This window comes from Anolis sagrei, chromosome 2 (assembly GCF_037176765.1).
Source record: "Anolis sagrei isolate rAnoSag1 chromosome 2, rAnoSag1.mat, whole genome shotgun sequence".
Lineage (NCBI taxonomy): Eukaryota > Metazoa > Chordata > Lepidosauria > Squamata > Dactyloidae > Anolis > Anolis sagrei.
Window position 1 is genome coordinate 223,198,804 of NC_090022.1, and position 25,511 is coordinate 223,224,314.

Genomic DNA, 25,511 nt, shown 5'->3' on the forward strand with positions numbered 1-25,511 from the left:
CTTACTGCTCCCACTGAAGAAGAGGATTGGACACAAGTTCAGGAGATCAGGAATGTGTGTATGCAACCCACGTCCAGTGACACTTTTGAGGGATTTCCTGGTGGGGATTGGCAATCTGGTGATACCATGGAATCATGGGGAGACCTAAGTCTTGATGAAAGGTGGAAGAGTTGGAGGGATGGGCATTGGCATTCAGCTGTAGAGACTAAGCCAGCTGACAGCGATGAGGATGGGGTGGAGGGCAACTCATCAACGGATGATGAGTTGTAAGATAAATGAAGGCACTGGAGTGATAGAACTTTGCAGTAGGCAAAGTGTTGGTTTCGTGCCTTGGGTTTTGTCGCTGCCGCTTCTCTTGTTGGGCTTGGGTTCTGGAACTGCAGGTTGCTGTTTTCTTCATGTACCAACTGGCTTGGATTCTCGTAAGTGTGGATTTCCCCTCTCCTTGACTTCGGACTGTTTCTGATGACAACTATGCCTTTTGGACTTTGGGCTCTTCATCTGGGACTTCTTCAACTTTGGACTGCTTTTGGACGACGGCATCTCTTCACAGCTCTTTGTTTGATCATTATCTTTGAACTGTGTGATTTTGGTGTGTTTTGAAGAAACTCTTGTTTAATCCGGATTTTTTGCCAGTTTAATCCGGTTTATTTTCCAAGTTTGTTTTTCAAGCTGCAAATTGCTGCAAACTTTGAGTTTTGACCAGAGGCACTGAAGCAAGCATCTCTGGGTCCTGTTTACTTTTATTTAATAAACTGTTGTTTTGAATATACCCCTGTGTCTGGCTCTTTAAGGCATCTGGGTTCCGACAGACCAGGACTTCTTAAACCAATTCCACTTGCAATCCTTTTATACTGAGAAATGTTTATGTGACCCCAGCTATATATAGGTATACAAAATAGGTATAAAGATAAAACATTAATGATAATATTTCAGTATTTGCAAGACTTGCTAAACATAAATGGGTTGATTTTCCTAGTAGTGAAGTATAGCTAAAGCATTTTCTGTAGAGTCCACTGTAAACATTAGATGTTGTTGCTAACAGATTTGTGTAAATGGGGAGCATTCAGAAACATCTTACTGTTGCCAAATTTTTCGTGACCCCAACATTGATCTGACGGGAGCCCATCTGGATCCAGAACCCAGTTTAAGAAGCAGTGATGTAGACTATACAGGCAGTCCTGAGTTACAAACATCCAACTTACAAACAATGCATAGTAAAGAATGGGGGTGAGACAACAGGAAGTGAGAGAAATCTATCCCTAGGAAGGGAAATTCATTCGTGGAAGAGTTATCATGGGAGAAAGTAAAGTATAAAAAAGTAAAATCTTATTTCTATTCCGCCCTAATATCCCTGTGGGGACTCAGGGTGGTTTACAACATAAAAGGCAAACATTCAATGCTGTAAAATACAACAATAGACTAACATATTTCAAAATAAACAAAAGAACATTCAACAATAAAGCAGATCACATGAAAGCAATAATATTAAATTGCTCAATGTTATTATAGCATACTTAAAAGCTGTGTCCAAATTCCATTCTTTATTTCATAGTGCTGCATCTTTTAAACATTCACATCACCATATACCTGGGTACATAGGAAAGTTTTTACTTGCTTCCTAAAGGAAGATAGCAATGGAGCCATTCTGATCTCTTTTGGGTGGGAGTTCCAGAGGCGGGGCAACAACAGAAAAGGCTCTCTTTCTCTCCCCCCCCCCCTCTCTCTATCTCTCTTTCTCTCTTCCTCACCAGCCAGGTTTTAGATGAGAGTGGGACCAAGAGGAAGGCCTCCCCTGATATGTGAAGTGCCCGGGTAGGCTCATATGAGGAGATTTTTTTCCCATAATCAGGAGCGACTTGAGAAACTGCAAGTTGCTTCTGGTGTGAGAGAATTGGCCATCTACCAGGACGTTGCCCAGGGGATGCCTGGATTTTTTACCATCCAGTCGGAGGCTTCTCTCATATCCCCACATGAGAAGCTGGAACTGACAGATGGGAGCTCACTCCACTCCTTGGATTCGAACCATCTACCTTTCGGTCAGCAATCCTGCCAGCACAAGAGTTTAACCCATTGCACAACCGGGGACTCCTGGGGAGATTTGGTTAGAAGATGAGGAGGACCCAAACCTTTAAAGGTGACAACTTTAAAACTTTAAATTTCAGCTGGTAGAAAACTGGAAGTTAGTGGAGCTGCCACAGCATAAAAGTTGTTCTCTTCCTGATGGTGCTCCTGGCCATTGATCATTGAACCAGCCGAAGCTTCTGAGCACTCTTTACAGGAAGCCCCACATAAAATGTGTTGCAGTAGTCCAGTCGGGATGTAACAAAGGCATGTACTACCATGCCCAGAACTGGTGTCTCCAGGTACAGCACACAAGTTTTAATTGTGCAAAGGCATTCCTGGTCACCGCTGATACCTGAGCCTCCAGGGACAGCAATGAAACTAGAATCATCCCCAAGCTGTGTACCTGTGTCTACAGGAGAAGTGTTACCCCATCCAGCACAGTTGTATCCCTATACCCTAATCTGCCTTCCAGCTGGCCAAGGTTGGCACCTCTGTCTTGTCAGGATTTAATTTCAATCTATTAGCTCTCATCCAGTCCAGTACGGCATCCTTGGCTTTTGGTGGAAAGTAGTAATAGAGTTGGTTGTCCTTTCGTAAATATGGCACTGAACTCGAAAGCTCCAGATAATCTCTCCCAGTGGTTTAATGTAGATATTGAACAGCATTGGTGACATAATAGATCCCTGAGGGACCCTACAGGGCACTAGCCAAAGGGTCACCCAGCACCACCTTCTGGGTTCAGTCTTCTAGGAAAGAACTGAACTACTGTAGAACAATGCCTCCTAATCCCATCCCAGCAAGATGGCCCAGGAGGATACCATGACTGATGGTATCAAATGGCATTGAGAGATCCAGGAGAACCAACAGGGACACACTCTCGCAGTCTAGCTCTCTTTGTAGATCATCTACCAAGGTGACCAATGCCATTTCAATCTCCACTGAAGCTTTCTCACCAATCCTTGTTTCCATAACAAGCCACATTTTTCAAAATCCAATTCTTACAGGGACAGAAAGTGAGGTGAAATCTTCTGAACAGGGGCACAGACAACAAAACAAACACCACAGCTGAGATACATTGATTGTTGGCTGGAGTGATACTGAAAAAAACAGTTCCAACTTACAAACAAATGCAACTTAAGAACAAACCTACAGAACTTATCTTGTTTGTAACTTGGGGACTGTCTGTATTTCAAAGGAAGGAACTGGCAAAACAAGCCACATCTTTAGTCTCTCTTTAGGCAAGGTATATTAAAGAAAGGCAAGGTATCCTGAAAGTCAAGGAGCCACCAAGAGTCAACAGGTGACTTGATGGAACATGCACAAAGGATATTCATTCCGATTCAGGATTACATACATGGCCATTTAGATCTCCTTAAGATAAGGCCTTCCTAAGTATTTATGTATTTTTTCCCCTCACTTGACTTTATATATGATCAACTGTCGGAATTTAGGGTGCAAGTGACGACTTATCTCTGCCATCATACCTGTCCAGACAGTTTTAATGATGAATTTTAAACTCCACTGTATACCTTGTTTTTGTTTTGTGTCTTTTGATACATATTTTATGGAGGTATGCTTTAATATGTGTATTTTGTGGAGTGTTTTAAAATGATTATGTGTTTGTTTAGGTTTCAGTAATGCCGTAATCCTCCTCCAGCCGTGAGGAGAGGTGTGCAAGAAATAAAACTATTATTCTTATTCTTATATATTATTTTTGCAGTGTTACTTTTGAAGCAGGGGACTTTAAGGCGCACCCCCACACATAAGGAGCATTTATTCTTGGAGGCCTATGGATAACACGTTAAACATGAACCAACAATATCATGTGACGGCAGAAAAAGCCAATGGGATTTTTTCCTGCATAAATAGGAGTATAGTGTCTAGATCCAGGGAAGTCATGCTATCCTTCTATTCTGCCTTGGTCAGACCACACCTGGAATACTGTGACCACTTCTGGGCACCACAATTGAAGAGAGATGTTGACAAGCTGGAATGTGTCCTGAAGAGGGCTACTAAAATGATCAAGGGTCTACACATCAAGCCCTATGAGGAGCGGCTTAAAGAGCTGGGCATGTTTAGCCTGCAGAAGAGGAGATACATGATGGTCATATTTAAATATATGAGGGTAAGTCATAGGGAGAAGGGAGCAGGCTTGTTTTTTGCTGCCCTGGAGACAAGGGTGCAGAGCAATGGCTTCAAATGACAAGAAAGGAGATTCCACCTGAACATTAGGAAGAACTTCCTAACTGTGAGAGCTGTACAGAAGTGGAACTATTTGCCCAGGAGTGTGGTGGAGGCTCATTCTTTGGAGGCTTTGAAAGAGGCTAGATGGCCAGCTGTTGAGGGTGCTTTGAATGCGATTTTCCTGCTTCTTGTCAGGAGTTGGGACTGGATGGCCAAGAGGTCTCTTCCAACTCTAGAATTCTAGGATTATGATCATGATTACTTTATACACAACACAATTAGTACACAGCAAACAAGGTCACACATCGGACATTTCCCAAATGTCTAGGACTGTGTGATGTATTGGCGAATAATGTGTGCAGATCCAAGTAGGGTGGCCTTTTGCTGCTGGCAGAAGGTAAGTTTGTCAGTGCTGATTGTTTTTAAGTGCTGGCCAAGGTTGTTTGACATTGCACTCAGTGTGCTGATCACCACTGGGACCACCTTGACTGGCTTGTGCCAGAGTTCAATCTTTAAATCCTCATATTGTGTAAGCTTTTTCAGTTGCTTCTCGTCAATTCTGCTGTTGCCTGGGATTGCAACATCAACAATCCATACTTTGTTTTTTTCCCATTATCATGAGGTCAGGAGTATTGTGCTCCAAACCTCTTGTCTGACTGAATTTGGAAGAACCAGAGTAGTTTGACATGTTCATTTTGTGTAAACAAAAGTGTGGTGAGCATGTGCAGAGGAGGAAGAGCACGAGAGGCTGGAAGGAGGCCGCCTGTTGGAGCTCAGCCTGTGATTGTGTTCAAGGATCAGGGTGCTTTGGATGTGGGGAGTGATGTCAATGAGTTTCAAGATGACAATGGTTTGGTCAGTGATCTTGATGCAGAGAATGACCAGGATACCCCTGTTCAAAGTGTAGTTTCCCATAAGAATGTCCCTGAAGGGTGTGGGGATGATGGTATGCTTTCTGAATTGTTACCAGAGAGTTCCCATGATAGGGAACATGAAAACAGCTCGGCATCTGGCCCAGCTGCAGAAATTAATGAGCAAATAGATAATGAGCAAATAGATAGATGTGATGAGATTAGTCAAAACAGGAGATCTGAACAGTGGCTTCAGTGGTCTGCCAGGCTCCGAGAGAAAAAGATAAGAAATTCTCAGTTAAAACAAAACCAATTACCGAATGCTAGACACTTAGCTAACAAGGAGATAAAAGTCCCAAGTACAAGATATGTAGTCAGATGAAGCATCGTTTGGAATCAAGTCAAGATCTCGTTCTTGTTCATGGAAGTTTTGCTCAGGAAATTCTTGTTTTATGTGCCTTTGTTTCATGATTTTGATTCTTAGATTTTATGCTCTATATTCATGCCTCGGGTTCATGTTTCCTGATTCTTTGCATTTTATTTGGGAAGTTTTACCTTTATTTTTATGGACTTTGCTGAACTATTACCCTGGACTACTTTGTTCCTGCTTATCTTCCTACCTAATTCGATTTATCTATTTCTTTAAAGTGTTTTTTATCTTATTGTTTTTTAATTATCTTCAATAAAAGGATTGTTTTCCATCCAACAGCATGGTGTTTAAAGTCAGAGGGCTTTTCCTGTCCTGGAGTGCAACACCGCCAGCCAGTCCCTTCAAGGCGTGGGGGTTCTGTGTGGGAAGTTTTGCCCAATTCTGTTGTTGGTGAGGCACAGAATGCTCTTTGACTGTATGTGAACTACAACCCCACAACTCAAGGTCATTGCCCACCAAACCCCATCAGTATTTTCTATTGCTCGTGGGAGTTCTGTGTGCCAAATTTGGTTCAATTACATTGTTGGTGTAGGTCAGAGTGGTCTTGATTGTAGGTGGAATATAAATCCCAAATGACAAAACTAACCCGCCCCCAACCCTACCAGTATTCAAATTTTGGCTTATTGGGGATTTGTGCCAAATTTGGTCCAGTGAATGAAAATACTTCCTGCACAGGCCTGTAGCCAGGATTTTGATTTTTTTTGGGGGGGGGGGGGGCTGAGTCTGAGTGAGAGAGGATCTACCCTAGCAAACCTTTTGTATCATTATCCCAATCCCCCCATGGAAATGGGATATATTGAGCATGGTGATCAGATCATGATATAAATAAACATAATAGTTTAAATACTGTACCAGTAAGGCCTTCTTGCAGACCATCCTGAGAATTGGGGGGGGGGGGGGGCTGAAGCCCCTCAAGCCCTCCCTCCTCCCCCTACATGCTTGTTCCTGCATATCAGGTATTTACATTACAAGTCATAACAGTAGCAACATTACAGTTATGAAGTGGCAACGAAAATACTTTTATGGTATTTTAAGGGGTGGCAGTATTAGGAAGATGCTTTGGAGGCAAGGGACTCTAAGGCGCGCTAACACATAAGGGGCATTCATTCTGATTCAGGATCAAGCGGGTGGCCACCAATTCACCCTTCAGAGAACTGCTTCTGAAGGATGTTTTCCCCCTCTAAGGAAGCAGCGCGGCATTACTTTTGCGGCAGCGTTTCCTTCTTTTCCAGGTGGTACAAAACGTGGCAGTCTTTTGGGGTGACTATTATTGTGTTATTTTTAGACCGCAGAAAGGGAGGGGTGAGCCGGAGCCACACGTGGCAGCACCAATGCCTGGGGGACCCGCAGAGGTGAAGGCGCACGCGTGTCCCCCTTCCCTGCAATTCTGCGTGATTTATTTATTTGCGACGGGGAAGTGGGAACGATTGGCGCGCCGCCCCCAAACTTCTCCGATGTTAGGTCTCAGAAAGAGGGGGGAAGAGCCTCCCTTGGCGCCACCGGACGGGGAAGAGGAGGAGGAGGAGGAGGAGGAAGGGAGCCGGGCGGGGAGGGCGGCATCCCGGGTGGTAACCACACCCCAAAGGGGGAAAGTCTTCGGGTGCCGGAGGAGGAGAGAGGGTGGCAGGTGGTGCGGCTGCTGCTCCTGGCACCGGCGGGCGAGGGCGCGGGCGCGGAGGAAGAGGGACGGCTCCTGGGACCCGCCGCCCGCTTCTCCGCTTCGTACTCTTCGGGGCAGCCCCCGCCGCCGCCTCCCGCCCGCTCCTGGGGGAGCCCCGAAGGGCCAGGGGCGCGCCATGGCCTCTCCCCCGGGACCCCCGCTGGCCCTCCTCTTCAAGGGCACCTTCGTCCACGCCACCCACGCCTCGCCCATGGACCTCCTGCCGGGACACCTCCTGGGCGTCGAGGAGAGCGGGAAGGTCAGCCGCCCCCAGAGGGAGACCACACCGGGAAGGGGGGCGGGCCACCAGATCGCCGCGGGGCGCCCCAGCCCTTTGGGGAGAGGGGAAGGACCTCCTGGGAGCGGAGAAGGGCTTCTGTCCCCCTCTTAGAGAAGGACAGGCATCAGAGGCATGCCACCAGCTGCCCCGCTTGGGCTTTGGAGAGTTGTGGATGGGTCCCCCCCCCTTCTCAATCTGAGTCGTAGAGTAGGCAAAGGGTGTCTTGTCGAAGGCTTTCATGGCCGGAGCCACCGAGTTGCTGTGAGTTTCCCCAGCTTTATGGCTATATCCCAGAAGCATTCTCTCCTGACGTTTCGCCCACATCTATGGCAGGCATCCTCAGGTGTTGAGAGGTTATCACAACCTCCGAGGATGCCTTCTTCCTTCCCCCTTTGAGCGGGGAAGACATGCCACCAGCAATGGCTTTGGAGAGTTGAGGATGGAGTCTCTTTCTCTCTCTGATAGTAGAGTAGGCAAATTGTGACTTGTCGAAGGTTTTCATGGCTGGAGTCACCGGGTTGCTGTGAGTTTCCCCAGCTTTATGGCTTTATTCCAGAAGCATTCTCTCCTGACGTTTTGCCCCCATCTATGACAGGCATCCTCAGAGGTCGAGAGCGTATCACAACCTCTGCGGATGCCTGCCATCCATGTGAGAGAAACGTCAGGAGAGAATGCTTCTGGAACATAACCACAGAACGCGGAAAACTCACAGCAACCCAAAGGGTGTCTTTTTCCTTCCTTCTTTGAGCGGGGAAGACATGTCACCAGGAGCTCGCTTTGGCTTTGGAGAGTTGCGGATGGGTTCTCTCTCTCTCTCTCTCTCTCTCATAGTAGAATAGGCAAAGGGTGTCTTGTCGAAGGTTTTCATGGCCGGAGTCACCGGATTGCTGTGAATTTCCCCAGCTTTATGGCTATATTCCAGAAGCATTCTCTCCTGGCGTTTCGCCCCCATCTATAGCAGGCATCCTCAGAGGTTGAGAGGTTGTCCCAACCTCTGAGGATGCCTGCCATCCATGTGGGCGAAACGTCAGGAGAGAATGCTTCTGGAACATAGCCACACAGCCTGGAAAACTCACAGCAACCCAAAAGGTGCCTTCTTCCTTCCCCCTTTGAACGGAGAAGACATGCCACCAGCAGCCCCGCTTTGGAGAGTTGCGGATGGGATTTTTCCCTCTCTTCCTCTGAGAGCAGAGTAAGCAAAATGGTGTCTTGTCGAATCTGGGGAGAGCGCGGGTGAGCTCCCTCTGTCAGCTCCAGCTCCCCATGCGGGGACAGGAGAGAAGCCTCCCACAAGGATGATAAAACGTCAATAACATCCGGGCGTTCCCTGGGTAACGTCCTTGCAGGCGGCCAATTCTCTCACACCAGTTTCTCAAGTCGCTCCTGACACGGGGAAAAAAAGTCATGGCCGGAATCACCGGGCTGCTGTGAGTTTTCCCAGCTTTATGGCTATATTCCAGAAGCATTCTCTCCGGACGTTCCGCCCACATCTATGACAGGCATCCTTAGAGGTCGAGAGGTTATCGCAACCTCTGAGGATGCCTGCCGTACATGTGGGAGAAACGTCAGGAGAGAATGCTTCTGGAACATGGCCATACAGCCTGGAAAACTCACAGCAATCCTTTGAGCGGGGAAGACATGCCACCAGCAGCCCCGCTTTGGAGAGTTAAGATGGGTAAGAATCAATGAGTTGGAAGAGATCTTGTGGACCATCCAGTCCAACCCACGGCCAAGAAGCAGGAAAAATGCCTTCAAAGCACCCCCGGCAGATGGCCACCCAGCCTCTACTTCAAAGCCTCCAAAGAAGGAGCCTCCACCACACTCCAGGGCAGAGAGTTTCACCGCTGAACAGCTCTCACAGTTAGGGAGTTCTTCCTCATGTTCAGGTGGAATCTCCTTTCTTGTAGTTTGAAGCCATTGTTCCACATCCTAAACCCCTATCACACCGCTGAATAAAATCCCACATTTTCTTCTTTGAACTGGGATATATGGCAGTGTGGACTCAGATAACCGAGTTCAGAGCAAATATTGTGGGGTTTTCTGCCTTGATATTCTGGGTTATATGGCTGTGTGGAAGGTCCCCCCAGTCTCCAGGGCAGCAGAAAACAAGCTTGTTCCCTCCTCCCTATGACTTCCCCTCACATATTTATACAGTATATGGCCATCATGTCTCCTCCCTGCCTTCTCTTCTGCAGGCTAAACATGCCCAGCTCTCTCCCTGAGAGTAGAATAGGGAAAGGGGTGTCTTCTTCTTCCCCTTTTGAGTGGGGAAGACAATGCCACCAGGACCCACGCTGTGGCTTTGGAGAGTTGCGGAGAAGCCATGGGATCCCCGAGGGAGAAGGGTTTGGGGAGAATGGATCATATTTCTCTTGGAAGTGGAATACCTGGAGAAGTGTGGAGGGAGATCAGGCTCAGTCTTTCCCCAGAGAAGAGAAGACAAATGGTGTTTTCCCCCCTTTTGAAAAAGATCTTGGGAGTCCTCGTGGACAACAAATTAAATATGAGCCAACAATGTGATGCGGGGGCAAAAAAGCCAATGGGATTTTGTCCTGCATCGATAGGAGTCTAGTGTCTAGATCCAGGGAAGTCATGCTACCCTTCTCTTCTGCCTTGGTCAGACCACACCTGGAATCACACTGTGTCCAATTCTGGGCACCACAATTGAGAGAGATATTGACAAGCTGGAATGTGTCCAGAGGAGGGCGACTACAAGGATCAAGGGGAGAATGGGATCCCTGAGGAGAACTGCAAGGGGAAACTAGGGTCCCTTCCACACAGCCCTATATCCCAGAATATCAAGGCAGAAAATCCTATATTGTATGAGTGTGGACTCAGAGAAGAAGAGAAGAGAGGACAAACAATCTATTTTCTTCTCTCTCTCTGTGTGTGTGTGTTTGTGTGAGCCAAGAGCAGCTCGACTGGGGTGTCTGTTGGGAAGCTGTGGAGAAGTCATGAGATCCCCAATGGGTTACATTATCTCCTGGGAGTAGAGTAGGCAAAGGGCGGTATGTTCTGGGGTTATATCTCTCTTGAGAGTGAAGATGACAAAGTACCTCCATAATATTGTCGAAGGCTTTCATGGCCGTGCTGTTGTAGTTTTTTTTTTGTTTTTTTTTTGCTGTATGGCGATTTTTCTAGTAGCATTCTCTCCTGACGTTTCGCCTGCATCTATGGCAGGCATCCTCAAAGGTTGTGAGGTTTAGAATGCCTGCCATAGATGCAGGCAAAACGTCAGGAGAGAATGCTTCTAGAACATGGCCATACAGTCCGAAAAACCTACAACAACCCACTACCTCCATAGTGTCGAGGAGGCAAATGGCATTAATAATAATAATAATAATAATAATAATAATAACAACACTTTATTTGCATTGTTTTTCCCCTCTTTGAGCAGCCCCACTAGTGTGCGCATGGGGAGCTATTATGAAGCCATGAGATTCCTGAGGGGTTCTATCTCTGCGGCCCCTTCCACACAGCTGAATAAAATTCCACATTATCTGCTTTGAACTGGAATATATGGCCGTGTGGACTCCGATAACTCACTTCAAAGCCGATACTGTGATTTTTTTGCCTTGATATTCTGGGTTATATGGCTGTGTGGAAGGACACTGAGAGTAGAGTGGGCAAAGGGTGTCTTCTTCTCCTTCCCTTCTTGGAGATGAGAAGAAAGAAATGCAACGAGCAGGCCGGTTTGGGGTTGGAGAGGGGCGGAGAGGCCATGGATCCCTGAGGGGAGAAGGGTGAGGAGAAGTGGGGTTATGTCTCCCTTGAGAGTGGAGAGAGGCCCCTTCCACACAGCTGAATAAAATCCCACATGATCTGCTTTGAAGCGGGATATATGGCAGTGTGGACTCAGATAATCCAGTTCAAAGCAGATATTGGGGATTTCTGCCTTGCTATTTGGGATATAGGGCTGTGTGGAAGGGCCCAAGGAAAGGAAAGAGTAGAAAAAGGCGGTATGGATGAAGAAAATTGTAAAAATCGAGGTCCCTTCCACCCAGCTGAATGAAATCCCACATGATCTGCTTTGAACTGGGATATCTGGCAGCGTGGAGTCAGACAACCCAGTTCAAAGAGATATTGTGGGTTCCATGGCTGTGTGGGAGTGCCCACAGATGTTCAACTGCCCCTGACGAGGCGAAAAGCAGAACCGCTTTGGAAACACACCCAGAAAAGCAAACGGGGAAAGAGGAAATGGGAGCTGGGTCTCAACACGCCCCAGAAGGTTATATAACTCCCTGCTGAGGAGGGAAAAGAAAACGAGGCTGAGTCGTAGATATGAATGATGGAACTGGGCTTCTTGGGGTGCAGAGAAGGCACCATCGGCGCTTATAGCCCAAGGGGACCAAAGCCCAAAGGAGAGCGTCACATTGGTGTGGGCGCTTGGATAAGGCAGCAGGGCCGCGACCTGTTCCAAACGGGGACCGGGAATCAAGAGAGACGACTCTCACATTCATTAAGTCATAAGCAGTGGCTTCGTTTCCGGGTTTCACCAAACTGCTTTTCGCGGTCTGGGTTAAACAAGGCCACAGAGCCCTAGATCTCAGAATATCAAGACAGAAATCCCACATTAGCTGCTTTGAATTGGGATATATGGCAGCGTGGACTTAGATAATCCAGTTCAAAGCAGATATTGTAGGGTTCCTGCCTTGATATTCTGAGATATAGGGCTGTGTGGAAGGGCCCAAGGAAAGGAAAGAGTAGAAAAGGGCGGTATGGATGGAGAGAATGGTGGAAACCCAGGCCCCTTCCACCCATCTGAATACAATCCCACGTTTTCTGCTTTGGACTGGGATATATGGCAGTGTGGACTCAGATAACCCAGTTCAAAGCAGATATTGTGGGATTTTCTGCCTTGATATTCTGGGATATAGAGCTGTGTGGAGGGGCCCAGAGTCTTCACATGCTAAATACTGTGCCAAAAGGAAGAAAAAAAATGTAGATTTTGCAGAAGAGTGCTTGGATGTACTGTACATTAAAATGCATTGATTACAACAGGTCAGGATGAACTTTCATTATAAACTACCGGCATTGTTTTCTGTGCAGGGAAACACTTTGATCAAAATGCAGTGGCAGTCCCACCTAGAGCTCTTCCACATAGCCCTATATCCCAGCATATCAAGGCAGAAATTCCCACAATATTTGGTTTGAACTGGGGCCCTTCCACGCAGCCCTATATCCCAGAATATCAAGGCAGAAAATCCCACAATATCTACTTTGAACTGGGTTATCTGAGTCCACACTCAGGTAACCTGGGATTTTCTGCCTTGATATTCTGGGATATCGGGCTCTGCGGAAGGGCTCCTAGAGTGGAGTTGTGAAACCAATGGACTTCATATGTCTGCTGATTTATCAAGTTCCCATTCATTCAAGGGATAAGTTATAATTACAATCGACAACCAGGTTTAAGCCAGGCCTGGGCAAACTCCAGGCCTTCAGATGTTTTGGACTTCAACTCCCAGAATTCCTAACAGCCTCAGGTCCTTTCCTTTCCCCCCTCAGCTGCTTAAGCCAAGAAAAGAAAGGGCTAGCAGTGGTTCTCAACCTGTGGGTCCCCAGATGTTTTGGCCTTCAACTCCCAGAAATCTTAACAGCTGGTAAACTGGCTGGGATTTCTGGGAGTTGTAGGCCAAAACACCTGGGGACCCACAGGTTGAGAACCACTGGGCTAGAGGCTGTTAGGAGTTCTGGGAGTTGAAGTTCAAAACATCTGGAGGCTGATGTTTGCCCAGGCCTGACTTAAACTCATGAGAATGGGTTGTAGGAAGTGAAAAATGTTGCTGGGGTGTTTCACAATCCTGTATCATTCACTGCTAACATAGGGCACTTCCACTTAGCCATAATAATAATAATAATAATAATAATAATAATAATAATAATAGAATAATAATAAATATTTATAACCACTTTTATTTATTTATTTATTTATTTACATCACTTATATCCCGCCCATATCAGCCCGCAGGCGACTCAGGGCGGTCTACATATCGGCACAATTCGATGCCATCAATACAATACAAAAGCAAAAACAGTTAAGTGCAATTAGACAAAAAAGACAGTGCAATGACAATTTAAAAAGAGCTATATCCTCTCATTCCAATCCTCGTCCATTTCATCGTCTTGGCCATTCCTGGGTCATTCTCCATCTCAAGCTTGACTATCTATTCCGGGGTTCCGAATGCCTCATGGGACCCAAAGCAGCTTACAACATCTTAAGATCACACAAACATCAGACCGAATACATCAATAATAAATATGAATATCATAAAATAAGCAATTTAAAAACCAAACCACTATATACACACATTTGTGTATCACATCATGTCAGGTGCAAGATACTCCACTTTGGCAGGAAAAACGAAATGCAAAGATACAAAATGGGGAACGCCTGGCTCGAGAGCAGTACGTGTGAAAAAGATTTTTGAATCCTCATGGACAACAAGTTAAACATGAGCCAACAATGTGATGTGGCAGCAAAAAAAAAAAAAGAAAGAAAGAAAAAAGCCAATTGGATTTTGGCCTGCATCAATAGGAGCATAGTGTCTAGATCTAGGGAAGTAATGCTACCCCTCTATTTTGCTTTGTTAGACCACACCTGGAATGTTGTGTCCAATTCTGGGCACCACAATTCAAGAGAGATATTGACAAGCTGGAATGTGTCCAGAGGAGGGTGACTAAAATGATCAAGGGTCTGGAGAACAAGCCCTATGAGGAGCGCCTTAAGGAGCTGGGCATGTTTAGCCTGAAGAAGAGAACACTGAGAGGAGATATGATAGCCATGTATAAATATGTGAGAGGAAGCCACAGGGAGGAGGAAGCAAGCTTGTTTTCTGCTTCCTTGGAGACTAGGACGCAGAACAATGGCTTCAAACTACAAGAGAAGAGATTCCCATCTGAACACAAGGAAGAACTTCCTGACTGTGAGAGCTGTTCAGCAGTGGAACTCTCTGCCCCGGAATGTGGTGGGGGCTCCTTCTTTGGAAGCTTTTAAACAGAGGCTGGATGGCCATCTGTCAGGGGTGATTTGAATGCAATATTCCTGCTTCTTGGCAGGGGGTTGGACTGGATGGCCCATGAGGTCTCTTCCAACTCTTTGATTCTATGATTCTAGGTGCTTCATGTTATGAAGTTTTATCAGTCAGGGTTAATTTCCCTCATTGAAAGCCTGCCTAAACAGGAAAGTTATTAATTGGTTCTTGAAAGAAGCAAGGGAGGGGGCTGTTTTAATTTATTTAGGGAGGGTGTTCCACAGGTTTGGGGCAGCCACAGAGAATGCCCACAGAGAATATCAAGGCAGAATAACCCACAGTATCTGCTTTGAAGTGGGTTATCTGAGTCCACACTGCCATATATCCCAGTTCAAAGAAGATAGTGTGGGATTTTATTCAGCAGTGTGGAAGGAGCCATAGACAAGAAATTGTGCCATAGCAACAGAAAACGTAATACCTCCTCGATAAATAATTGACATAAGCCACAACTACCTTAAAAAAATGACACACTTGTCGCTTTTACAACTCTTATTCCAGTCGTCTTTTAAGCACTTAATATGACTAAACTACTATACCTTAAAGAATCCCCTGATCTATACTAGGAGTTGATGATGATGATGATGATTATTATTATTTCCCAGAGATTCTGAAGACGTAAAAGTGGTGGTTATTAGTTGCAAGGCGTAAACTAGAATTGGTTTACTATGAATACCTCTGCAGGAAAGAAAGGCAGTGAAAATGACAGATTTTGGATAGAGAAGTTTAGGATGTCTGATTGAATGAGACCCCTCCCAAATTATCTGCTTTGAACTGGAATATATGGCAGGGTGGATTCAGGTAACCCAGTTCAAAGCAGATATTGTGAGATTTTCTGCCACAATATATATGACTGTGTGCTATTTTATATATATAATGGCTACATATGTTTCATATACTGGAGTTTTTCATAAATTTGTGTAGATTTTGTACATAAATTTGTGTAGACTTAGCACATTTAACATCAACTTGGCTCACAGAAGTGGCTTGCCATTGTCTTGACACATTTTTTTAATGTGACAGTTGGAAGTGTAAAATTATGATTGCTGTGATATTAATTTCTAACTCTAAACTGATTTTATCTGAAGCTCCAGATAATCACATTCTGGAGTTAATTTCCTATTCCTTTAAGGATAAGAATGGATTGAGATAATTCAAAAGCAGCTCTTCTGTTAAGAACATAGAGAACATATTGGCACAAAACTGATTTTTTAAATGGTACATTTACCTTTCAGAAGATGTCATTTAAGACAGTCTTTAACATATCAAGAGGGAGAGGATTCCCACCCTTCATTTTTGCTTAGGATCATCACTCTGATCCTAAGCAAGAACATTAACACTGTATTTCGTCTTATTTTAATGCATGTAAAGTGCTGCAGAAAGATGTTTCACAATTCCTTTTTCCACAATCTCTGAAGACTATTCAAATTTTTGAATACCCAACTAGCCGACTCTTCAAGATAATTTTTCCCTCAACCATTAAACACAACATTTTTAAAGCTTCCAGTCTTTGCCATTTTGGCTGTCTCACAATATGTTTGCTCATCTGATCAAATAATATTGCCAGCAACTTCTTATCTAATTAGCATCTCATTTAACAAAATATGCAATTGGTAGCTATAGAGTTAAAGGCTTAATGTTAAAGGCTTAATGTTATTGTACATAGTCATGCACTTTGAAATATGTGTGGAGACCACAAGATTGCAGTGACTAATAAACGAATGTGTTTGGCATGGCAACAGCACCTGCATTATGTCTCTTGATTCTACAGACCCTTTGGCATAGATCTGTTCTTCTCACACTCCTGCATATGCTATTTCTGCCACATTTCATAGAATTGCAAAGGAGTTTTTTCACATGATGATATCTTCTCTGTATTTAATCAGAGGAGGGGTTAGTAACACATAGGGTTAGGATTGAAAACGCCTTTGGAGGTTCCTGACAATACAAGAAAAACAAAATTTAAGGGTGGTATATGAGAATGTGATCATTTGGCAATGATCTTGCAAACTGATGGTTATATTTTAATCGTCGGTTGTTCCTCCTCCACACTTTTTTTTGAAAATCACAATTTGACACATCTAGTTGCTGATCAGGGGACTGTGGCTAGGTGTTTGCAAGTATAGAGGGAAAGCTGGTTTTGAAAAAGCCCCCACAAATTTTGTAAATGAACTTCCGTTTGACCCATCACATCAAAAAGTCTGTATATTTCACCACATTGATTAGGATGGAAAACTCTGGGTTTAATTTAATGTGGGAGTTTCCACAATAAAAAGGGGGCTGTCCAGACAACATCCTGGACAAACTTGAATTATTTTGCCACAAACCAGGAAAACCCTGGTTTGTGGTGAATTAATTTGATAGTGGGTTTATTCCATGCCTTCTTGGAAGGCGCGGGATAAATCCACTACTTCCGGTGTCTGGACTGCAGTTCAGACAGTATTCCCATGGATTTCTGGGGTAAATTAGCCTGGAAAACTATGGGAATACCACCCCCCTCTCAATAACCCCCCCCCCCATACAAAGTAAAAAACAAAAGTACTCACCCGGCCTCCATGAGACTGCTGCCGGAATTCTCCTGGCACATACAAATGACATGCCAGGAGAAAGGGGGGAATCACTCCTGCCCCCCCCTTTTCTCCTGGCACATCATTTATACACATTAGGAGAACTCTGGGAGCCATCTCATGGAGGCTGGGTTGTTTTTTTTGTTTTTTACTCTGTTTTTTTTTTGCGGGGGGGGGGGGGGGGGCTTCTGAGGAAGGGTTTACAGTGTCCTGGTGTTCTCCTGGGTATTCTCGGAAGAACATCTGGACACCCATCCCAGAAAGTGTGTACTGTCTGGGGTGTGTGTAGATGGGCGCCCAGGAACATCCTTGGTTTTTAAATGTTTGGAAAGGCCCTGAGACTTTATAGAAGTCTTAAATGCTGATTGTTGTGTTGGGTTAAGGGACTATTTTTTCCTATTGATGGCTTTTTCTCACCAAAGGAGAAGGGACTGTAACTGAAAAAGATAATGGTGGAAAGAACATGTTCATTGTCTTGCAATTCTGATTTCCTTCATTGTCTTGTTTCCAGAGTAGCTGGGTGCTTCTTCAATGCTGATGTACCAGGCAGTCATCTCTGTCCCTGCTGGACATGATGTCAAGTTTTCCACCTATAATTTCTTTGATGACAGACGTTCCCAGTTATTATCTATTGATGCTTATTTTATCCACTCACTAGGCAATAGATAAGTGACCACAGTAGTGTTCTTGCTTGTCAAAGGGAGGAGATGTATATCAGTGGTTCCGAAACTGTGGTCCATGGACCACCAGTGATCTGCAAGAACTAAAATATGGCCCTCAGGCTCACTATTACTACGCAGTTGCAATGATAGTAACTGGTCTCCTGAAACCCTCTTATAGTGCCAAGGCATATTAAATATGGTTTTCTGTGGGCAAACAGATGGCAACTACTGGATGGCATATATTATGTATCAGAAACTAGAGCAGATGTGGTCTATCCAATGCAATTTTCTGAATCAGCACCCCAAATAACTAAACTGAATCTAAAGCTGATCAAAAACTGATTCGTAATCCTTTTGGTATTAATGTTGGAGAGTGGTCCCTGGTCAAAGTGGGCCCTCGTAAAAAAAAAGTTGGGAACCACTGGTGTAGATAAACTGATCAGAATAGACAAACCCTGGTTGGCTGTAAAGGACCAAAACACCATCTTCCGAACTCAGCACATATCTACTCACTTTTCTTTTTTTCCCATTGGAGAATTATTTAGCCATTTCAAATTTGTCATATATTGCAGTGGTAAATAATTTGCAATGAAATAAGTGACAGCTGGCAGAAACAAAACATGGATAGTCGGACTGCTAGTAAGTAGTCCAAAATATAAAGCAAATGGGGCTTCTCCAAACCATCTCGACAGCCTCTTAGGCCAGTTTGTTTGAGAGACCAAAGAAAGGAATTCCCCTTGAGCATGCCTGACTCACTCAGCCAAAGCTAGTAATTGCTATGGTGGTAGCAACACCTTCCCTCATCACTTCATGCAAAATGTGGCAACGTGAGTGGAGAACAGGCATTGCAACCATGCCTGGGCTTGGAGCCAGGGTGGAGTTCACCCAGAAAGGGGATGGGAGGTGACTGAAGAACTGGCATTTACAGAAGAATTGGCATCTCAGTCCAGAGAATTTACCAACAGTGTGGGAGGAATAGTAAAGTTAACAACTACTCTGCAGCAATTGATTTAATTTGGTTAAATGAAATTGTGCCCTTATGAAACTTCAAGGTAGTTGCCTCATAATTCCTGGGTCTGGGCACAATGAGAAAAAGTGGTTTTAAAATGTAGAAATCCAAAGCACACTCACTTGGGAGGGCTATTAAAATCCATAGGCTGCCCTTCCAAGTAAATGTGGTGGGATTGAGAGGTGCGTGTTAAAGAATAAAGAATCCACTTGTAATTAGGTATTGTGTTGTGTTGTTTTGCTTCTTGACAGCCCTTGTACTTTGCTTTGCACAATTCAAGAACAGCTTGTACCTTCGTCAGTAAATCAACTGATCACACGTCTGCCTTTTAATTTCTCCCAACCAAATATTTGAACCAATTAACAGTAAAAGTTGGCATTTTCCCCTTAATGTAGGCTTGCCTACATTGCTATTAAGTAGTGAACACCCATGATGATTTGGCAGATCTTTGAAAAGTGTGGGAAGCTCTTTTCATTTGGGATGTCTGGAACTGAGCTGGTGCTATCCTTTTGTATTTAAAGATATCCAGTGATATGGATTACTGTTATGCAGAGTAGGGAACATGTAGGCTGTAGCCACTGGTGGTTTCCATGTGAGTGGGATAAAGGGTCCACTCCATGTATTAGTTTGAATGCACTCTGTGTTTTGAAGAACCTATCCTTGATGCTGACTTTACACCTTTTGAGTCACAATAAAACACTTGGCTCCTTTGCAGAATGGAGTATCTTGTATGCATAGTGATAACAGTCTCAATTAAATCAATTTCAGTTCCAGATTGTCAACAAAATGTGGAAAAGTCAAGAGTATGTGTGAATGAATGTGCAAGGGGTTGAGTTTTGGGTTGAGTTTTGGGGTGAGTGCAACGAATAGGTCATTAAAAGTTTAAATCAAAATTCGGAGCATGTTTGCTATCTCATTGATATTTGAAGCCACCAGTTTCCACAGCTAGTAGAATGGAATGTATTACAGTAATTTCACATTTGCTCATAAATATCGACTATGACTAAACTTCATTTATTGCTGTTCTTATGGTTCCTCATAAGATTGTTCAAATATTGGATGCTCAACAATATTTATGTGTGAATGAAAATCACAGGCTTCTCTGTCCTTTCTACCAGTACAGACTTACTTCAGTTAACAAAACCTCTGGCAAAGACTTTTTATGAAGTCTTTTTACACCTGTCCAGTCTCTTTTATTCCTCATCCTCTGTCTTGCTAGAAGCTTGTTTTTTTTGAAATAGCGTTGGCATTGGAAGAATGATGAAAGAGGGCTAGAGAAATGCAGACTCACAGTACTGGAATGCAGCTGTATGTCTAGAATACAAAATGAAGTAGAGCTTGAGCTGGAAAAAACAAAATCCTAGTATAGCAAACCCTACTGTAGCCATGTATGCCTCCCTACAACAGGCAAGCTAAGTAGCAGCTGTCTACAAAATCTCTTACTGAATATTCACAAGCAGCAGAACAGGGAGAAGAGGGAAGAACAGACGAACCTGCCTCACCAGCTAGCTCCAATGTGACAGACAAACAAATAAAAAGCATAGATCTATAAGTTTGAGCACCAAAATGGAAACCATAAGAAAAGTAGAGGGTGGAGAGGGAAAAAATCAACACTGGAGACATTTTGGAAGAAACTTTCAGATAGTCTCTATGAAGTTCAAAATGTGTTTATTCATACAAGACTTACCTGATCTGGTGGTTTCATATCACATGTGTATATTGTTTAGTTCTTTCTTTTTCTAAAACATGTTGAACTGCTCATTTTTGTGTGTAGCAGGAAACCTATTTTTTCCATGTTATTCCTGTCTCTGAAATACATTTTTCTGTTAAAGAAATAGTGACCAAGAAAGTGATGGATTCTCCTTTTATGGAGTTCTTTAAAGTGCTTGATTTGTCAGGAGGGCTTGGGTTGTGCCTTCCTCCATGAGTAGAAGGTTAGACTAGATGACCGTTGGGGGTCGCTTAATAATAATAACTTTAATAATAACTTCATTTACAACCTGCCCTATCTCCCTGAGGGGATTCAGAGTGGTTTTCAACAAAGGATAACAAACATTCAATGCCATAAAACAATATAAAATGAACAAATAGCCCAATGAATAAAACATGAATAAAACATCTACAACAAATTATAACAACTGCTCAAAAAATTAAATAAGTAAATAAAAAGAACATACCTATATTTTCCATCTCATGTTATGTTTCCATCTTATATTATGTTTAACTCACTGATACTAGGTTTAATTTGATGTTAGGTTTTTAATGCTACTTTCATATGTGGGGTCTATCTGGGATTTTATGTTGTTGTCTGTCTGTTTAATGAAGGCATTGAATGTATGCTGCTGTATTTTGAAATCTGCCCTGAGTCCCTTTGGGAAGATAGGGCAAAATAGAAATAAAGTTATTATTATTATTATTATTATTATTATTATTATTAAGTAAAAGGTAAAGGATTCCCCTTGACATTCTAGTCTAGTCATGTCTGACCCTGGGGGTTGGTGCTCATCTCCATTTCTAAGCCGAAGAGCTGGCGTTGTCCATAGACACCACCAAGATCATGTGGCCGGCATGACTGCATGTGGCACCATTACCTTACTGCCAGAGCGATACCTATTGTTCTATTCACATTTGCATGTTTTCAAACTGCTAGGTTTGGCAGAAGCTGGGGCTAACAGTGGGAGCTCACCCTACTCCCCAAATTCGACCTTTTGATTAGCAAATTCAGCAGCTCAGCGGTTTAACCCGCTTCACCACCAGGTGCTATTATTATTATTATTATTATTATTATTATTATTATTATTATTATTATTATTATCTGACTCCAACATTTTTTCTTCATGGCTCTTTTAAAGGCTGGACTTTTTCACACACCTCCCCCCCCCCCAATCAGCTGCTTATTTAACTTGCAGCTCTGCAAGGTGCATACCTTAAGGCCCATGTTTTCCCAGCCCCATCTCTGTTTCCTCAATTTGAGGCAAGTTTCTGTTTGTGCCCATAAGATGTAAGTATGCCAAATAGTTCATCATTGATTTCTGTTCTTGGAAAAGCATGCCAGATGATCTGGCTGATGACCTGAAGTTTGGCAATCTTTGGGTTAGTTCAAACCCACAAGCATCGCAGATGGTTCAGACATTACACAATTTTTTTATGGAGTCAGGTCAGCCTTGCAGTTATGAGGTACCAGATGATCCAGAAATCAAGGGGTGCTGGCCATACACTACAGACTGACCCCTTCTTCATCTTTCTATTTGGTAGAATATTAATTAAGAAGGAATGGTGTTCAAAAGAATGATGGAATCTCAAATTGATTGCAGCCAAGCCTTTTACAGATTATTTTTAGTTACTCCTTTTGCTGCTAAACATTGCCTTTTTATCCTAAAATGACGTTTCTATGAAGGATATGCTGTTGCATTTTGTACTTGAGAACAGAGTTATTTCAAAAGGCCTAGCTATGAATATTATATAGGCATCTCATCTTCCATGACAACAAGTTTGCTTTCAACACTAACCATCTGGTGTTGTGTGACATGTTTGTCTTCTTTTCACTTAATTCTAGTGAGCTAGTTTGTATTTCCTAAGCAGTCTTAGTCATTCTCTTTACAGTTTGACTTTGGTTTCTCATTGGCATTTCTTTTCCTCATTGGAAAATCTGGGTTATCAAGCATATGCCTCTGTTAAGGAATTGGATAGTGTTCCGATACATACTCAAAATATAGCAATAATAACAGTAATCATAATAATAAATCAAACTGAATTTGTACTTAATCTGAAATGTTAACAGGCAAGTCCATCATTTCTGTTTATTCTGATCAGGAACACATATTTACATTTTAATGCTACACAAGACACCAGGAAACATTTAATTACATGGAATCAAGATTTAGGCTACAGTCCTGTACCTGGGAATAAGTTTTATCAGCTCCTTGCAATTTCCATCTATTCATTAGTAAGCTTCTCTGTGTTCAGTGAAACTTGAGCCCTTGTGTATAATGGATGTATGGATGTTTTTGCAATTTTAGTGAGTCAAAGATTACAAAGGGAAGCATAGTGGAAACTCATTATCTTGAGAAAACATCAGAGTTGGTTAACCAAATAAGGACTATGAAATCTGGAATCTACTTATATGTAAATATATCTGCATATTATGAAATGATATTTAAAGTCAGCTTTTTGCATGTGAACATAAGGCAGAGACTCAGCCTCTTCTAAAGATGAGGTCTCTTTTAGTTTAACAAATAGTATCCAGATGTTGGATTCATTTACATTGTAGAATTAAGAGTTTTTTCCAACAGGATTCCAAATGTGTGTGCATAAGTGTACTTTGGCCACATAATGAGAAGACAGGAAAGCTTGGAGAAAATAATGATGCTGGGGAAAATGGAAGGAAAAGGGAAGAGGGGCCAATCAAGGGCAAGATGGGTGGTCCACGCTCTTGTTACATCTAGGATAGACTACTGCAACGCACTCTACATGGAGTTGCCTTTGAAGACTGCTCGGAAGCTTCAAATAGTCCAACGAGAGGCAGTCAGATTAATAACTGGGGCGGCATACAGGGAGCATACAACTCCCATGTTACACCAGCTCTAATGGCTGCCAGTTTGCTACTGGGCACAATTCAAAGTGCTGGCTTTGGCCTATAAAGTCCTAAACAGCCCCGGCCCAAATTACCTGTCTGAACGGATCTCCTCCTATGAACCATCACAGAGATTAAGATCCTCTGGGGAGGCCCTGCTTTCCATCTCGCCATTATCACAGGCACAATTGGTGGGGATGAGGGAGGGACAGGGCCTTCTCGATGATTGTTCCCCGACTATGGAACTCCCTTCCTGGTGAAACCAGATCAGCCCCCTCTCTCTTGTCCTTTAGAAGGATGGTAAAAACTTGGTTGAGGGACCAAGCTTTCGGGACAGGGCAATGAAGCGGCAGTGAGAAAGATGACAGGGCTAAATAAATAAACAAATAAATGTTATCCTTGAAGTGACTGGCTTGACCTTGAAGGAGCTGGGGGTGGCTGACAGGAAGCTCTGAAGTGGTCCATGAGGTCATGATGAGTCAGAAGTGACTGAATGAATAAACAACAAAAAGGAGTACTCTGCAAAAGAATAAGCTGCTAGCATGGGTATGATTTGGAGCAAAGAAATGATGGGTACATGTACATTGTATGGAGCCTCCAGTGGCACAGTGGGTTAAACCCTTATGATGCCGGGACTGAAAACTGACAGGTTAGAGATTCGAATCTGGGGAGAGTGCTTATGAGCTCCCTTTGTCAGCTCCAGCTCCCTGTACTGGGACATGAGAGAAGCCTCCCACAGGGATGGTAAAACATCAATAACATCTGGGCAACCTCTGGACAACATCCTTGCAGACAGCCAATTATCTCACACTAGAAGTGACTTACAGTTTCTCTAGTCACTCCTGACTTAGAGAAGTTTCATTGTAAAAATAGTGGGACATAAGAAAGTTGTAACTGTATTCCAATGGTAGGCATGTATGATAAGGGTGGGGGCAATTTTCTGTCCTGCACCCATGTCAGGGGCTACATATGTGCATCTGATGTATCCAGAAACGATGCCATCTCTCTTCTGGACTCATTTTTGGCCTTCCAAACTGTGTGGAAACAATTGCAGTGAGCTAGATTCTGTCAGTGTTTGAAGTTTTTAAAAGGAGTGGCGACACCATGCTTATTTGTAAATTGGGAAGTAATTTACATGAACCTGACATGCAATATATATGGACTTTGTTGGTGAACTCTTTGTAAAACAAGAAGAAAATTTACAGGGGGCAAAGATGAACACCCCCGCCAAGTAACTGAAAGTTGATGGGATGGATGAAGATAAAATAAATGGAGATGAAATAAATTAAGTGCTTTATATACTCTCTGTGTGAACAGTTACCCTACTATGTACAATAAAGACTACAGACACAAAACATATATAGTCCCACAAAAACCTAGGAATGTATTAATAACTCTGGAAATTACTAAATAAAATGTTCCAGGTCCTCCTCACAGCATGCATACTTTATGCAAAGAATTAATTCGTATTAATTTATATACACACTACTGTGCTCCATCCATCTCCCTTCTTAACACATGGTGATAGTAAAGACTAGATAAAGTTCTTCCTTAATTGGAAGCTAAAATTGCCAGTCACAAAGCTATATCCCTCACTGATGTTCTACCATTTATAGACAGTCTGGGGACAGTTCAAACCTTCATTTAAAAGTGAGACACAAAAACGCTGTCCAAGGTCACTCCAAATCCTTGCTTCAGACTGTTTCAAATTATTTTCATTCAGAGATAGTTGATGACATATAAGTCTTTATGTCTTGGAGTTGTTCTTAATCTGAGGAAAATGCAGAAGCATGTAACTCAAGCATGGGCAAACTTTGGCCCTCCAGGTGTTTTGGATTTCAACTCCTAGAAATCCCACCCAGCTTACCAACTGTTAGGAATTGTGGGAGTTGGAGTCCCAAACTCCTGGAAGGCCAAAGTTTGCAGGTGCCTGATGTAACTCCTGTGCTGAACTGTAGTGGATATTAAAAATAGGTGCATAACCGAAATAGGCAATATAGGAATGCTTAAATGATGGAGAGGATTTCTTGCAATATCAGTACTGATCTAACACTGTTTACGTAGTGACTGTACTTTTCTGAGGCCACCATAAGCTATAATTTAGTTTTGTCTTTGTTACTAGTAAGGGGTATAACTAAATCCAAAATCTACAAACAGTGAGAAAGATTAAAACAAAATATATCATGCAAGTTGTCAAAGC

The 25,511-nt window shown here is 43.3% G+C and overlaps 1 protein-coding gene across 2 annotated transcripts in view; it reads left to right on the plus strand.

Annotated features, from left to right (window-relative positions):
- The first annotated feature begins 6,971 nt into the window (after window positions 1-6,971).
- The window catches only part of GDA (guanine deaminase), a 61,374-nt gene continuing 42,834 nt past the window's right edge, over window positions 6,972-25,511 (plus strand). Inside the window, exon 1 of one of the 2 annotated variants that reach the window (XM_060762201.2) lies at window positions 6,972-7,451. In XM_060762201.2, coding sequence (XP_060618184.2) covers window positions 6,987-7,451 — 465 coding nt within the window. In that variant the 5' untranslated portion in view covers window positions 6,972-6,986. The remainder of the gene's footprint in view (window positions 7,452-25,511) is intronic. The other variant, XM_060762202.2, reaches the window with a different exon arrangement.